At 41.6% G+C, this 15,556-nt stretch overlaps 1 protein-coding gene across 1 annotated transcript; it reads left to right on the plus strand.

The window, feature by feature from the left end:
- The first annotated feature begins 3,208 nt into the window (after window positions 1-3,208).
- ppp1r3g (protein phosphatase 1 regulatory subunit 3G) lies at window positions 3,209-4,315 on the plus strand. Its single transcript, XM_060849917.1, has one exon. It carries the CDS (start codon window positions 3,209-3,211, stop codon window positions 4,313-4,315), a length of 1,107 nt encoding a protein of 368 aa, XP_060705900.1.
- Window positions 4,316-15,556: the final 11,241 nt, after the last annotated feature.

Below are 15,556 nucleotides of genomic sequence, written 5' to 3' on the forward strand. Positions count from 1 at the left end.
CAAGCACATAAAGCATGAAAGGACTTTTAATGCAAATAAAATTGATTAACATTTTAAGTTCAAATGTAAATTATAGCTGTACTAATTTCTCTGTAGTTCCTAAGTATCATTTTAATACAAGCAACAACATTAAATTGTTTGTATATATGGGTACTTGGCAGGTATTTTTTTTCACAGGATTGAGAACTGCAGTGTATGAATTTTACACTAAGTGTCAAGGGTCCATGTATGCCTGAAGTATGTTGATATAAAGCTAAAGTAGGAATGTTGTATATGGGGAGGCAGTGGTGCAGTGGTAATGTTGCTGATAATCCAGAATCTTAGGCTAATGTTCTGATGACATGTTTAAATCCCAATATGGTAGGTGTTGAAGTATGAATTCAATAAAAGCTAGCTTAATAATGACCATGTAACTATTGTCACACCAAATTCCATTCAGTCATTGTTCTGTCTGAAATAGCTTCTGTTTCAGTAAGGTCTTTTGAACTCCTCATTCTTATTTCCAAATTCCTGCACAGCTTTGCCCTTTCCTATCTCTTAAATCTCTTCTAGTCCTATGATTGTCTGAAATCTTGCTCCTCCAATAGTGGCTACTTGCGCACCCCAAATCTTCAATGTTCTATCACTGGCAGAAATTCCTTCAGCTGCCAGGATTTCGTAGTCTGGAATTTTGTACCAAAAGTTATCCACCTGTCTCTTTTCCTTTTAAGGTAGTCCTCAAAATCAACATTTGTATTTGACTTTACAACATATGCGCTTTAGTGTCAAATTCCACTTGGCAACACCTCAATGACATGTTTTAGGGTGTTTTACATTCAGTTAGTATATTTCAAGTTGTTGTTTCCCTTCTTATGTTTCACTGTTAAACTCAGTTTGCATCATTATTACCCATTTAGCAACATTATCCTTTATTTAATCATCCCTGCCCAATCACAGATTTTCCTTTTCTTTTTGTTCAACCTTCCCAGGATGCTCACCGACTCTGCTTTTACTGAAATCCTGTTAAATTATTGAAGTCTTTAAGTTCCCATAAAAATTTGTTGACCTGAAATGTTAACTTATTCCTCCATGGATGCTATTTAGCATACTAATACCATCAATATTTAAAATCTGATTGAAGATTTGTAGCTCGGGTATCCGTTGTTGTGGTTCTGCTCGCCGAGCTGGAAGTTTTTGCAGCAAAAACTTCCAGCTCGGCGAGCAGAACCACAACCATCAATATTTTATATTTTCATAGTAGTTTTGAAAACACTCACAATTTCAGCAAAGTTGTGACTAATTCAGAGCTTTTACTTCTGGAAGAATGATTGTAGGAACTTCTCAATATTGAATTTCCTGAGGAAGATATGTCTGCCAAGATTCCAAGGATGGCATGGTGGCTTAGTGGTTAGCACTGCTGCCTCACAGCACCAGGGACCTGGGTTCAATTCCCACGTCGGCCAATTGTCTGTGTGGAGTTTGCACATTCTTCCTGTGTCTGTGTGGGTTTCCTCCCCCAATACAAAGATGTGCAGGTTAGGTGAATTGACCATGTTAAATTGCCCGTAGTGTTAGGTGCAGGGGTAAATATATGGTGTGGGTTGTTCTTCGGAGGGCTGGTGTGGATTTGTTGGGCTGAAGGGTCTGTTTCCACGCTGTAGGAATCTAACTGTGCATAGTTAGTGACTTGATCATATATGACAGAGTATCAGAATTACTGTATTCCTTGTTCTTTTCTCCTTCAAGAATAACCCTAATAGCTAGAAAATATATTTTTTCAAAGTGAATTTCTGCAGAAAGATATCAATTTTTTTCCTCTTTCCTAAAGTTTGTTTGTGTGTGTGTTTGGAATATTTAGATGAATAAACATTTATATTTCCATTTTACCAACTGTGATTGTTAATCAGTTATTACATCTTCATGGGTTTTATTTTGATAATAAATCTGTAATTATTTCAAAACCTGGTTGTTACATCTTTTTATTTAACATCTGATTTAGATAAGCTATTTAATTGGCCATCTTGGTAACTTAGAAATATATATATCCATATTATGTTGTGACCCATGGTGTAGTGAGAGTGCACTTCTTCGGACTAATTTATAACAGAAGATAGTTCCAAACTCCTCCAGCCTTCTGCATGTGAACGCCTTCTCCTAATTTCACTCTGAAAACTTTGAGTGTAATATTTAGTCTATGGGTGGAGTCTTATGGAGGCCTGAACAGTATGGGCAATGGAGAAATTTGCGGTGGAAGAAATTTTGAAGTCTAACCCGTCTCGATGTCGAAAGCAACTTGCTGGATCATAGAATCCCTACAAATTTCTTCCATAAATTAGAATCCCTACAATGCAGAAAACAGGCCCTTCAGCCCAAGTCCACAGCGACTCACTGAGAGCAACCCACCCAGACTCATTCCCCTACCCCTGACTAATCCAGTGTAGGGATTAACAGCCTTCTAGTGCCACTTCCCCTAGTGGGAATTTACTGCTTTCAGTTGATTATTGCCCTAAAACCCCTCCCATTGTAATCTGTGAGCTAATTGTCCTCGATGTGACTGTTGTTTCTGATGGGGGAGTATTACGGCTCTGCAGGCACCCATATGCTGTCAGTAGAGTTTATCACAATCTCACTACTGTTTCAGCCCAGGGAGAGTTTGTCCTGAGGTTCCTCTATCACCATTAGTGGAAGATGTTTACTGTAAAAGCCTTTATTGCCCCTGGTTGCTCTTGTAGCACTGAATGTGCTCTACTTCCTTGAAGGTGTTCCTTTTACCCTGAATGTGAGGCAATTGCCCTGGGATTGTTCTTATACCCTTAATATGGGCTAACTTCTCTGAAGTTGGCCCTGTTGCCTATATTGGGAATGACCGCCATGGAAATGTTCTCATTGCCCGCAATAAAGGGTCATTTCTGTGAGGCTGTACCTATTGCCCCCAGTGGGAGTTATTGCCCCCTGCTCCCCCTAGCGGCAGTGACTCAAAGCCTCCTGTTTATTTGTTGTGATCACGTCGCTCTGACGCCCCCTTTGCTCAGCGTTGGACTCGGCTCCTGACCCCAATATACGTGCCCTTGCAAAGTTTTCAGCAGAGCTTTCATTGACGCGGGCTCTGGGTCTGTTGACAGCGCCTCCTCCTGTTTTATAAATATATATTAATTATTGTTTTTAACAGTTTGAGTTTGGGCAGGGGAGGAGGACGGGGTTGGAGGTGAAGGGCGAGGAGCGACATGTCATGGAGGAGCCTGACCCTGCCATCTCCCCTGCGGTGCATCGGGACCTGCAGGCAGATCTGAAGGTCTCGCCGGCTACTTGCTCTGGCCACTCCTTGCAACTTTCCCTGGGCACCAGCAGCGCCAGTAGCAACACCGGCAGCGGCTGCAAAATCCATCGGAGCTGCAGCACCATCGCTTGCAATAACATCTGGGGCACCAGCAGTAACTGCAACACCAGCAATGGTAACAACAGTAACAAGAACTGCAGCCCGGCCGCTTGCAACACCGGCTGTTGCAATGGCAGCCTCAAAGGCGACACCGGCAAAAACTGCAACAGCAGCGGCTGCAAGGCAAGCTGTAACTCCGAGTCTGGGGACGAGAGGAAAGTCTGCGAGCTGTCCCGGCAGGCGGACGCCTCGAACCCCGAGAAGGAGGTGCTGGTCAGCGCCGTCAGCCGCCAGAGCAACGAGCTGAGGTTGAACCGGCGCCGCACCAAGTCGCTGCCCTGCCTGCACGACCCCTCCGACTTCTTCAGCGAATTCAACGGGGGGCTGCGCAAGAAAGTGAAGTTCGCCGACTCGCTGGGGCTCAGCCTGGCCAGCGTCAAGCACTTCCGAGCCAGCGACGAGCCTTACATCCCATCCAAGGTCTTCCTGCGGCTCCAGAGCTTTCCTGCCATCGTGGACGACCTGAACGAGAAGTTCAAGGCGCTGGGCATTCACTGCTTGAGACCCGCCTTCTCCATGCCTTGCGAGGCCAGCGACTTCATGCAGAGAGCTGAGAGGAACCGTGTCTGCCTGGAGAATGTTACTGTCAGACACTTTGACGTGCACGGTTTGATCAGGGTTTTGAATGTCTCTTATGTCAAGGAGGTGATTGTCCGCTATACATTCAACAATTGGCTCTCTAGCATGGACACGCCTGCCAAATATGTGGAAGGGTCGAGCCACTCAGGTACTGACCAGTTCTCGTTCGACCTGTCCATCCCACCTTTCTTGGACCAGGGCTCTTTTGTCCACTTCGCCATCTGCTACAGGACGGACAGCGAGGAGTACTGGGACAATAACTTCGACAAGAATTATTCTCTGCAGTGTGAATCCACGTCAGATGAACACGCCAACAGTTAGGATCTTCTTGAAACGCACACATTTGCATATGTCCTCTATTAAAGAGGTGCCATCTCTCCATTAGTTTCAAGACAAGCCGCGGGTTTAAAAAAAAGCACGAGGCGTCAAACTTGCCCAACGAAGTGTATTATTATATGTTCCAGACTTAGGATAGAGTTTGAGGTATGCTATTGACAGTACAATTATTGAAGAAAATTAAAGAGGCAATGCATCACAAATATCCGCCTAACGATCAAAGATTCCACTGTGCACCATACAAGTGGCCAAACTGACAATGTATGTCAATATACAGACCTGTTAATGCGATAACTTTGGACTTTTTCAGGCATGAAAGCTTGTTTAAACTGGAATCCCTTTTGTCTATCCTCCAACTTTCTGAGTTACCCTTGTCTTTTAGGATTAATTTGAGAGACTACAGCATTCTTCACCCAGGAGCTGGGATACAGAATCTGCTCTTAGTTCTATTCAAAGCCACTCTCATCAGCTGCAAGTAGTTTTTAGAGAGCAGGCTGGTTTCATATGGGAGCACCTATAGCACTGCTGCTGCCAGAGATCCGGGTTCAATTCCTGCCTCAGGCAACTGTCTGTGTGGAGTTTGCACATTCTCCCTGTGTCTGCGTGGGTTTCCTCCCACAGTCCAAAAATGTGCAGGTTAGGTGAATTGGCCATGCTAAATTGCCCCTAGTGTTAGGTGAAGGGAGAAATGTAGGGGAAATGAGTCTGGGTGGGTTGCTGTTCGGAGGGTTGGTGTGGACTTGTTGGGCCGAAGGGCCTGTTTCCACAATAAGTAATCTAATCCAAAAAAACCCTGAATTTTCACTAAACCCTCCCAACCCAACAGCAATGCTCTGATTGCAGGCAGAAAATCATATCATACTGCTTTGCAACTGTTATGCAGAGAATTACTGCAGTGCCTTACAGTAGTCCCAATACCAAAAAGACAACTGAGAGAAGTTGTGATCTCAAATTAAAGGTTATATATAGATAGATTTTATTAACTGTCCAAAAAGTGACCAATAATGAATTGTGCACTTCGTCTTTGATCATCTGAAATATGTATGTCCAAGAGTTTTTATTGATCTGAGAATCACAGCCTGTATAGAAAATTTGAACATAATGCACTTAGCAATTGATGGGGACTAAATCACTCATTCTCTGATTAGATATCAGTTCACATACAGTGAAAAGCACAGCTTTTTGGCAGGATTGTTCAGGAGGAGTTGGTTTACATCTACATAACCCTGACTAAAATGCTTTTAATTATTGATGATTGTAAATGTCTAGAAAACTGATTACACCACAGGAATTATGTACAGTATTGTTTATAGAATGTACTTGCAGTCAGAATAAAATAGAAAACTTTATTCACAAAGGTATGCAAATATAACAGAGAATGTGACATCTAAACTGAGTTATGGAATGGATTAAAAGTATTTTATACTATAAAGTTTCCTCCTGTTTCTCAGATTAAAATAGGAATTTGATCAACATATAAAAATTCCCCTGTTCCTTGAGTAACTCTCATACTGGATTGGGATTAGCCAGACAGAATTACAACATGGAACTTGTATCTTTCTGTTGTTCCTCTCCTATTTCCTCTCATGGCACCTCTGAGCCCATCTTGTTCATGAGATGCCTCTACTCCTTTAACTATATTTTCACTAAACTGCTGATCATTCAATGTTGCTTCCTTGCTCCTATGTTAACTGATGCTGGGGATTGTCCTCTACTCAGTTAATATTGCCCTCACTTCCTAATCTACCGGCATCATCCCTCTCCTCAAAAACACCTTGACCTCTATGATCTTGCAAACTGCCACCCTGATATCTAAATTCCCTTACTTCACCAAAGCCCTTTTGTAAAGCAGAAGACTGCAGATGCTAAATAACTGAAATGCAAACAGAAAATGCTTTAAATATTCAGTGGGTCAGTCTGGATCTGTGGAGAATGATATAGAGTTAATGTTTTTTCAGATGAAAAGTTATTGGCCGAAACTCTAATTTAACTCTATTACTTTCTACACAGATGTGGTCAGAGCTGCTGAGCATTTCTGACATATTCTGGTTTTATCCCTTGAATATATTGTTGAGTCTTATTTTTCAGAAACTCTATATTCGAATTGTTCTGATCAGGTTTTCCCCAAAGCTAATCCACTGTATTTGCTTGCCTCTTGACTTGGGTCTACCCTAGCACTCATTACACTCATGCCTAATTCTGTGTTGTTTCTACAGAATTCATGTTTTTGTGGGCTTTCACTGCTTGGACTGAAAACCTGTGAGCATGGTTGGCCGTCTTATTGACAGCATTACTTTGCATGTTCTTGTGCTGAAAAGCTTATTTTAACTGGAGAAACATGTAAAAATTGCTGTACTCCTCCCAACAACGGTGCATGAACATACCTTGGCACATTTGTGATTGTTATATTAACATTCTGACAACACCTCCAGAACACTGGAGCCAAGACAAGATTGAATCTTATGGGAACTTACAGATACCACCTGGAGCTGTGGAACCAATACACAACTCACTGTTGCACTTGTTCTGGTCTATCCAACATTATAGTATTGCTCAACCTGGCCCAGGAATTGCCACACAAACATGGTACAGCTTGGGGAAATCATAAGGATTATTTCTGGGACATTGAAATTGATATAGCTTGATTGGACTCCTAACCTCCACTCCCGGCACCTTCCCCTGTAATCGCAAGAAATGCATCGCATTTCCTCCACTTCCCGCTCCTCCACCCTTGAGCACCGCCCCTCCAACCGCCACCAGGACAGAACCCCACTGGTTCTCACCTACCACCCCACCAACCTCCATATACAGCGTATCACCCGCCGTCATTTCCGCCACCTCCAAACGGACCCCACCACCAGGGATATATTTCCCTCCCCTCCCCTATCAGCGTTCCGAAAAGACCACTCCCTCCGTGACTCCCTCGTCAGGTCCACACCCCCCACCAACCCAACCTCCACTCCAGGCACCTTCCCCTGCAACCGCAAGAAATGCAAAACCTGCGCCCACACCTCCTCCCTTACTTCTCTCCAAGGCCCCAAGGAATCCTTCCATATCCGCCACAAATTCACCTGCACCTCCACACACATCATCTATTGCATCCGCTGCACCCGATGTGGCCTCCTCTGTATTGGGGAGACAGGCCGCCTACTTGCGGAACGTTTCAGAGAACACCTCTGGGACACCTGGACCAACCAACCCAACCACCCCGTGGCTCAACACTTTAACTCCCCCTCCCACTCCACCAAGGACATGCAGGTCCTTGGACTCCTCCATCGGCAGACCATAACAACATGACGGTTGGAGGAAGAGCGCCTCATCTTCCGCCTGGGAACCCTCCAACCACAAGGGATGAACTCAGATTTCTACAGTTTCCTCATTTCCCTCTCCCCACCTTGTCTCAGTCGAACCCCTCGAACTCAGCACCGCCTTCCTAACCTGCAATCTTCTTCCTGACCTCTCCCCCCCACCCCACTCCGGCCTATCACTCTCACCTTGACCTCCTTCCACCTATCACATCTCCATCGCCCCTCCCCCAAGTCCCTCCTCCCTACCTTTTATCTTAGCCTGTTGGACACACTTTCCTCATTCCTGATGAAGGGCTTATGCCTGAAACGTCGAATTTCCTGTCCCTTGGATGCTGCCTGACCTGCTGCGCTTTTCCAGCAACACATTTTCAGCTCTGGACTCCTGTACTAACATGTATTAAAAATTTCGGATGTCCACAGGGTATAAATGTCCTTCTCAAAGAAGATTTACATTGACACATGGCCTCAAAACAAACCAGGCATTTTTCTGAAATTCAGGCCTGGAACACACATTATTCAAACTGACAACAACTCCACTTCTTATAGCACATCTCTTGGTTGACTGCAAACATCATCAATAGCAATTTGGAACTGACAAGTGCAGAAGTCCCAGGCTTCAAACTTTCCATAGAAAATCTGAACAACCTTGAACTACTTGAGGTCAGACCTGGACAGATCGGACCACTTTCTCCAAACATAAAACATCAGAAAGAGCTCAAATTATGATCACAGACATGAAAGTTAGGCGTGACCAACTTACTGAACTTCTGCCCTAAGAGACCCAATCCTGATGATATGACAGCCATTTATACTGTGTCACTTGAAGTTGTTGAGTGTTAGTTGATATCAAACTGAAACTGCTTTTCCAGTCACAAAAATAAGAGAGTCCTTTATGCTATTTTAAAGAAACTGCTCTGCCCATCTGCACACACGTTTTACCCCACTTCCCTTATTGATATCACATGCCTTGCAAAGATATTTTTCCTTGGTCTTCTGTGATCTTGTGTCTTGCATAAACTAATGGTCAAACATCATATTAATATCAGTTGATAATTAGGACTCTAAAGTAGACGTGGGCATTGAGTTTTAATTTTTGTTTTAAGAGGTGGAAAGTCATTTGGAACCAAGAACCAAGTACTTAATTTCCAAGAAAGCATGTGATTTAAATGCCCAATGGGGCAGCTTTGAATTAATTACAAACTGAGAAAAAGACTGGGGCCACTAGTAGCTTGAGTTCAGTTCAAAATAATCAGTGCAAAAGAACAATTTCATCCCATGAGAAGGACAATCAGATAGTTGTGTGGAAATCTCAGGAGTTGGAAGTGTTTAGTTTGTAGAATCTCTAAGTAGTCAACTGAAAAAGAAATCCAGGCCCTCAGAACTGGAAAAAAATTACCATGCCATCAAAACTGAAAAGAGTCACTCAAGCAAGACATTAAATTTAAAATAGGAACTTCCCTTTGCTGGAACTGAGTACCTATAACAGATATTATCGGGAACAAGGTTGAATCCTTTTCCTGACAGTGTTAATCTATTTTTAAATCTCTTACAGTATAATTCTGTAATAAAGTCATGTTGTTTTGTTTAAGAGCCTTGACAATCTCTTGCGAATATGTTCAATGATTAACCAGCATGGTAAGCAAACAGCAAAAATAAAATTTATCTCTTAAGCCAGGTTTTACTCTGGGATTGACTTGTCCAGTATTACACTCATCTGGGATCGTAACAAAATGTAGGCTCTCGAAGGGGTAGGAAACGATTACATTTAGGAGAGATCTGTGATTTTTGAAAGGAACAAGAAAGTGAAGATAATGGTCATAAAAGTAGTCATGTTGACATTAAGTGTACTATACAGACCAGAATGGCAAAATCATTTTGAATGCTGCTAAGACTTTACTGGCAGTAGAAAACATAACAGTGGGTTATTTGGCTTGTGCTAAACTGAGAGAGCAAATAAATTGAAGATTGAAATAAAACCAAGATTTTGTAAGGATGAGATGATTAAAGTGATTACTAAAAGTTTAGATTTAAAAGGAGGAAGACCTGAACCTGATGTATCACAGTTGAAATTAGCTAAGATTCAGTTAGAAATGATAAAATAACTTTGCGAGAGAAAGTTAAATGCAGAAACTTGAAATAGATGAAAAAAAAGAAAAGATGAAAAGAGAAAGGAAAGTAAGAAGAGAGGAGAAAGACAATTATAGAGGAATAGAAAGAGAGGAGAAAGGAAAAAAAACCCTGAAAATAAGAAAGTTTGAATTGGCGATTGAGAAGGGAGAAAAATAAAATATAAATGAGAAAAAATGGAACTCATAAACCTTGATCTTCAAAAAGAGAGAAAGAACTTAGATAATATGACTTGGTGAATGAAACATTCAGAGTAAAGGGAGATAGAAGAGGTAGTATCTTAGAGGATGATAATGGTTCCAAAATGGAATTTGATTTAACCTGAAGTTTTCATATAAAGCCAACATTTACAGACAATGGAGAAGGAGGACAGTGCATCTTGTTTGAAAGATGAAGGGCCAAAAAAATGTTTGGACCTCAACATTACAGAGTGTTTCGACAGGTAAAGCTATTACCGTCCGCACCAGTTTGTCAGAAGAACAATCTGCAGACCATAAAACTTAAAGTAAAAATATTCAATGTTTGCCAGCTTGCCAATGAAGCTTATTAATTAAAATCCAGGATTATTAGAAAGAAATCCAATTGCACATTTCTAGAATTTATGCAAGAAAAAAATTGCAGTTAAAAATGGTCGCAGAAATGTTTATCCAATTTTTCACAAAACATAAATTACCCAAAAACTACAATTATATCAAGGTTGAAATATTACGTCACAAAAATTTTAAAAAATGAATAGTTTGAGAGTGATGTACTTTACATCTTCAGCTTATTATCCACAATCTTTACAAGCATTGGAAGGAAAGCATAACATTGTAAATACCATGATGAGAGTTTATTGCCAGGAACATCCTAATGATTGGGTTGTAGGAAGTCCCTTGTTAGCTGCCTGTCATTAGAGATGTCTCTCATGAGTCACAAGATGTGGAAGTGTTGGGGTGGACAAAGTAAGAAATCATAAGACACCAGGTTGTACTCTAATAAGTTTATTTGAAATCACAAGCTTTTGGAGTATAGCCCCTTGTCAGGTGAAGTTACTTCTTCCAGTACCTCCACATCTTTGGAGTATAACCTTGTGTCGTGTGATTTCTGACTGAGTCCACAAGACTCAGTTCTTTTGAACTGATAATATGGAACATAGGGTGAGAAAAGCTCTTAATTCAATAGAAATGTATAAATCAAAGCTAAGATCTTATACTTCCAACTGGTGTGTTACATATCCAAGAAACTAATTAAAGCTCATGAGATGGCCAATAAAACATTTGAAGAATAGTCAACATTCAAAACTAGAGCTGATAAAAAGGCCAAAGCTCAAAAAATGTTTTTGGAGACCAGATATTACCTGTCTTGAATAAGAGTGAGGTAAATTGGACCTTAGCAAAGCAAAATAAAACTCAATTATGTGAATTATGTAAATGGAAACTCCAGATAGGAGAAAAACAGACAATGAGTGTGTTATTTTCATATGTTGAAGAGATACTTAATCAGGGTGGATAGAGAGAAGAGGAGTGCATTCATACTGGTAAAAGAAATGGACATGCACAAACTATTACATTGAATTGTTGAAAGAATATTGACAAGTTTCATTGATTAACAAAACCAAAGAAATATTTCATAATATCAATTGAATACGAATGTAAACATATACTATTTGGAATGAAAAATGCACTAGTGCCTTTTGATTGATTACCATCAAGGATTTTGAAGGATTAAGCAGTTGTGTTGTTTACATTGATCATTTTGGGGAAAGATATAAAAGGGACCGAAAGGGCAACGTTTTCACACGGACGGTGGTGAGTGTATGGAATGAGCTGTCAAAAGGAAGTGGTGGAGCTGAAAATGTGTTGCTGGAAAAGCACAGGAGGTCAGGCAGCATCCAAGGAGCAGGAGAATCAACGTTTCGGGCATAAGCCCTTCTTCAGGTCGCCTTGTTTTATGCCTCTTCTTGGATGCTGCCTGACCTGCTGCGCTTTTCCAGCAACACATTTTTAGCTCTGATCTCCAGCATCTGCAGTCCTCACTTTCTCCTAAAGGAAGTGGTGGAGGCTGGTACAATTACAGCATTTAAAAGGCATCTGGATGGGTATATGAATAGGAAGGGTTTAGAGAGATATGGGCCAAGTGCTGGCAAATGGGACCAGATTAGGTTAGGATATCTGGTCGGCATAGATGAGTTGGACTGAAGGGCCTGCTATACATCTCTTTGACTCTATGCCTCTATTTAGTTCTTTCTGCCAAACTTGGGAAGAGCATTTACATTACTTGAACAAAATGTCTGATTGGATACAAAGAATTAATTTGGTCATAAATTTGTCTAAAGTGAATTTGCCAAAGCAAAAATGACATATTTTAGCCAAACTGCAATTCAAGCAGGAAAAATAGGGTGATCTTGGATTTTAGAACATAGAACATAAAACAATACAGCACAGAACAGGCCCTTCGGCTCACGATGTTGTGCCGAACATTTGTCCTAGCTTAAGCACCTATCCATGTACCTATCCAATTGTCGCTTAAAGGTCACCAATGATTCTGACTCTGCCAATCCCACAGGCAGCGCATTCCATGCTCCCACCACTCTCTGGGTAAAGAAACTACCCCTGACATCCCCCCTATACCTTCCACCCTTCACCTTAAATTTATGTCCCCTTGTAACATTCTGTTGTACCCGGGGAAAAAAGTCTCTGACTGTCTACTCTATCTATTCCCTTGATCATCTTATAAACCTCTATCAAGTCACCTCTCATCCTTCGCCGTTCCAATGAGAAAGGACCTAGCACTCTCAACCTATCCTCGTACGACCTATTCTCCATTCCAGGCAACATCCTGGTAAATCTCCTCTGCACCCTCTCCAAAGCTTCCACATCTTTCCTAAAGTGAGGCCTCCAGAACTGCACACAGTACTCCAAATATGGCCTTACCAAGGTCCTGTACAGCTGCAACATCACCTCACGACTCTTGAATTCAACCTCTCTGCTAATGAATGCTAATACACCATAGGCCTTCTTACAAGCGCTATCCACCTGAGTGGCAACTTTCAAAGAGCTATGAACATAGACCCCAAGATCCCTCTGCTCCTCCACCTTACTAAGAACCCTACCGTTAACCCTGTATTCCGCATTCTTATTTGTCCTTCCAAAATGGACAATCTCACACTTGACAGGTTTGGACTCGATCTGCCACTCCTCAGCTCAGCTCTGCATCATATCTAAGTCCCTTTGCAACCGACAACAGCCCTCCTCACTATCCACAACTTCACCAATCTTCATATCATCTGCAAATTTACTGACCCACCCTTCGACTCCCTCTTCCAAGTCATTAATAAAAATTACAAACAGCAGAGGACCCAGAACTGATCCCTGCGGAACTCCACTTGTAACTGGGCTCCAGGCTGGATATTTATCATCTACTACCGTTGTCTGACTTCGACTGGTTAGCCAGTTCTCTATCCAACTGGCCAAATTTCCCACTATCCCATGCCTCCTGACTTTCCGCATAAGCCTACCATGGGGACCCTTATCAAATGCCTTACTAAAATTCATGTACACTACATCCACTGCTCTATCCTCATCCATATGCTTGGTCACCTCCTCAAAGAATTCAATAAGACTTGTAAGGCAAGACCTACCCCTCACAAATCCGTGCTGGCTGTCCCTAATCAAGCAGTGTCTTTCTAGATACTCATAAATCCTATCCCTCAAGACCCTTTCCATTACTTTGCCTACCACCGAAGTAAGACTAACTGGCCTGTAATTCCCGGGGTTATCTCTATTCCCTTTTTTGAACAGGGGCACAACATTCGCCACTCTCCAGTCCCGTGGTACCACCCCCGTTGACAATGAAGGCGAAAAGATCATTGCCAACGGCTCTGCAATTTCCTCTCTTGCTTCTCACATAATCCTAGGATATATCCCGTCAGGCCCGGGGGACTTGTCTATCCTCAAGTTTTTCAAAATGTCCAACACATCTTCCTTCCTAACAAGTATCTCCTCTAGCTTACCAGTCCGTTTCATACTCTCCTCTTCAACAATACGGTCCTTCTCATTTGTAAATACTGAAGTAAAGTACTCATTGAAGACCTCTCCTATCTCTTCTGACTCAATACACAGTCTCCCACTACTGTCCTTGATCTGACCTACCCTCGTTCTCGTCAGTCTCATGTTTCTCACAAATGCATAAAAGGCCTTGGGGTTATCCTTGATCCTATCCGCCAAAGATTTTTCATGCCCTCTCTTAGGTCTCCTAATCCCTTTCCCAGGACTTAGGCAATACTCAAAATTCTGTGGTATGTTGATGTGAATGAATCTTATCAGAAAGCCATTCCAAATTTCAGCACTGGAGTGACTGCCTTGACAAACAAAGAAAGGCAAGAAATTTAAATTAACAAAAGAATGTTAGTTCTTATTTGAAAGCAGTGTTGTCAACCACACTGGTTTTAGCTGCACCAAATTATGAGATACCTTATAAACTGACTGTTAATACCAATTAGATTGGTGGAGTGCTGTCACAGAAGATGAGAAAGTGACTGAATGGCCAGTTATTTTTCCATGAAATTAAATGCATGTAATATTAAACATATGTTTTCAATAAAATTTATTACAAGTTTGGGTTCTTGTGTTCTGTGTTAGTGTCGGAAAATATTTGATAACCAACGGTAGGCCCTCAAAAGCAAAAATGGCCAAACATACCAAAAACACCCAAAATTCCCAAGCAACTCAGAAGCCAATTCAGACAGGCCATGCAGACAAAGCAACACACTTCAAGCTCCCACTAACAATGACAGAGCACCACAAATATCTCAAAGCCCCAAGGGCAGTTTCACAACCCAGCAATACTAAAGGCACACAGAGCAGGTCAGACAGACAGGCACCAACAAGGACATTCTCCAGGAACAGGACAATAGAAGCACCTCACCACTTCAGAGGAGACATTAACACCTACCTGTGAAGAGGAATGGAACCGTCGATACTATCAGGGTGTTGCATTGTGTGAAGGAACAGGATATTCATCTGATATTTGTTTTTAATTTGCATCCTTGCAACTAGATTACTCCATTTCCAGTTACATTGTAGTTTCCCATTTCTTAATCAATGTCATTGTGCAGCATTACTATAAAACTGGTCTGATCCTCAGCTCTAAGAAGAGAAATCTGATCTACCTGTACAGACTGTCCGTTCTGTGTCAGCCTAGTCTGGTTATCTTCCAGCAATATCACTTGCAATAAACTGTTTGTCAGTTTCACTTCGAGCTGTGTTTTGTGATCTCTAACCTATTGGGCAAATTTCTCTGACAGTTAGTGAGAGAAATGGGTTTTCTGTATTTAGGTATTTATATTTCTAGCAAGTTTTGAGAAGATTTGTAGCTCAGGTTGAGGTTCTGGATGTAGGTTTGCTCGCTGAGTTGGAAGGTTCATTTCCAGACGTTTTGTCACTATACTAGGTAACATTTTCAGTGAGCCTCTGGGCGAAGCACTGCTGATGATTCCTGTTTTCTATTTGTATTTCTGTTGCCATAGCGATTTATTTTAAAATAGCTTTGAGGTCTAGCTTCAGAATTTCAGGGGTATTGTACAGCACTAGTAAAGTTTTGTTTACTTTCGATTGTTCTGTCATACAGCAAGGTAACTACATTGGTTAGAGATATCTGGAACTTGTTTTCTTTAAGCTTAAAGAAAATAACCATAGTTTAGGAGGTTTTTTTTTGTTTTACGTAGAGTTTTGAGTAATTCTGTTAAGTCCTTAGATGAAGATGGCTGTAAGACAAGGACTTCTGAGAAGTAAATTATGAAATGAACTAG

The sequence above is a fragment of the Hemiscyllium ocellatum genome, chromosome 34, assembly GCF_020745735.1.
Source record: "Hemiscyllium ocellatum isolate sHemOce1 chromosome 34, sHemOce1.pat.X.cur, whole genome shotgun sequence".
Classification (NCBI taxonomy): Eukaryota; Metazoa; Chordata; class Chondrichthyes; order Orectolobiformes; family Hemiscylliidae; genus Hemiscyllium; species Hemiscyllium ocellatum.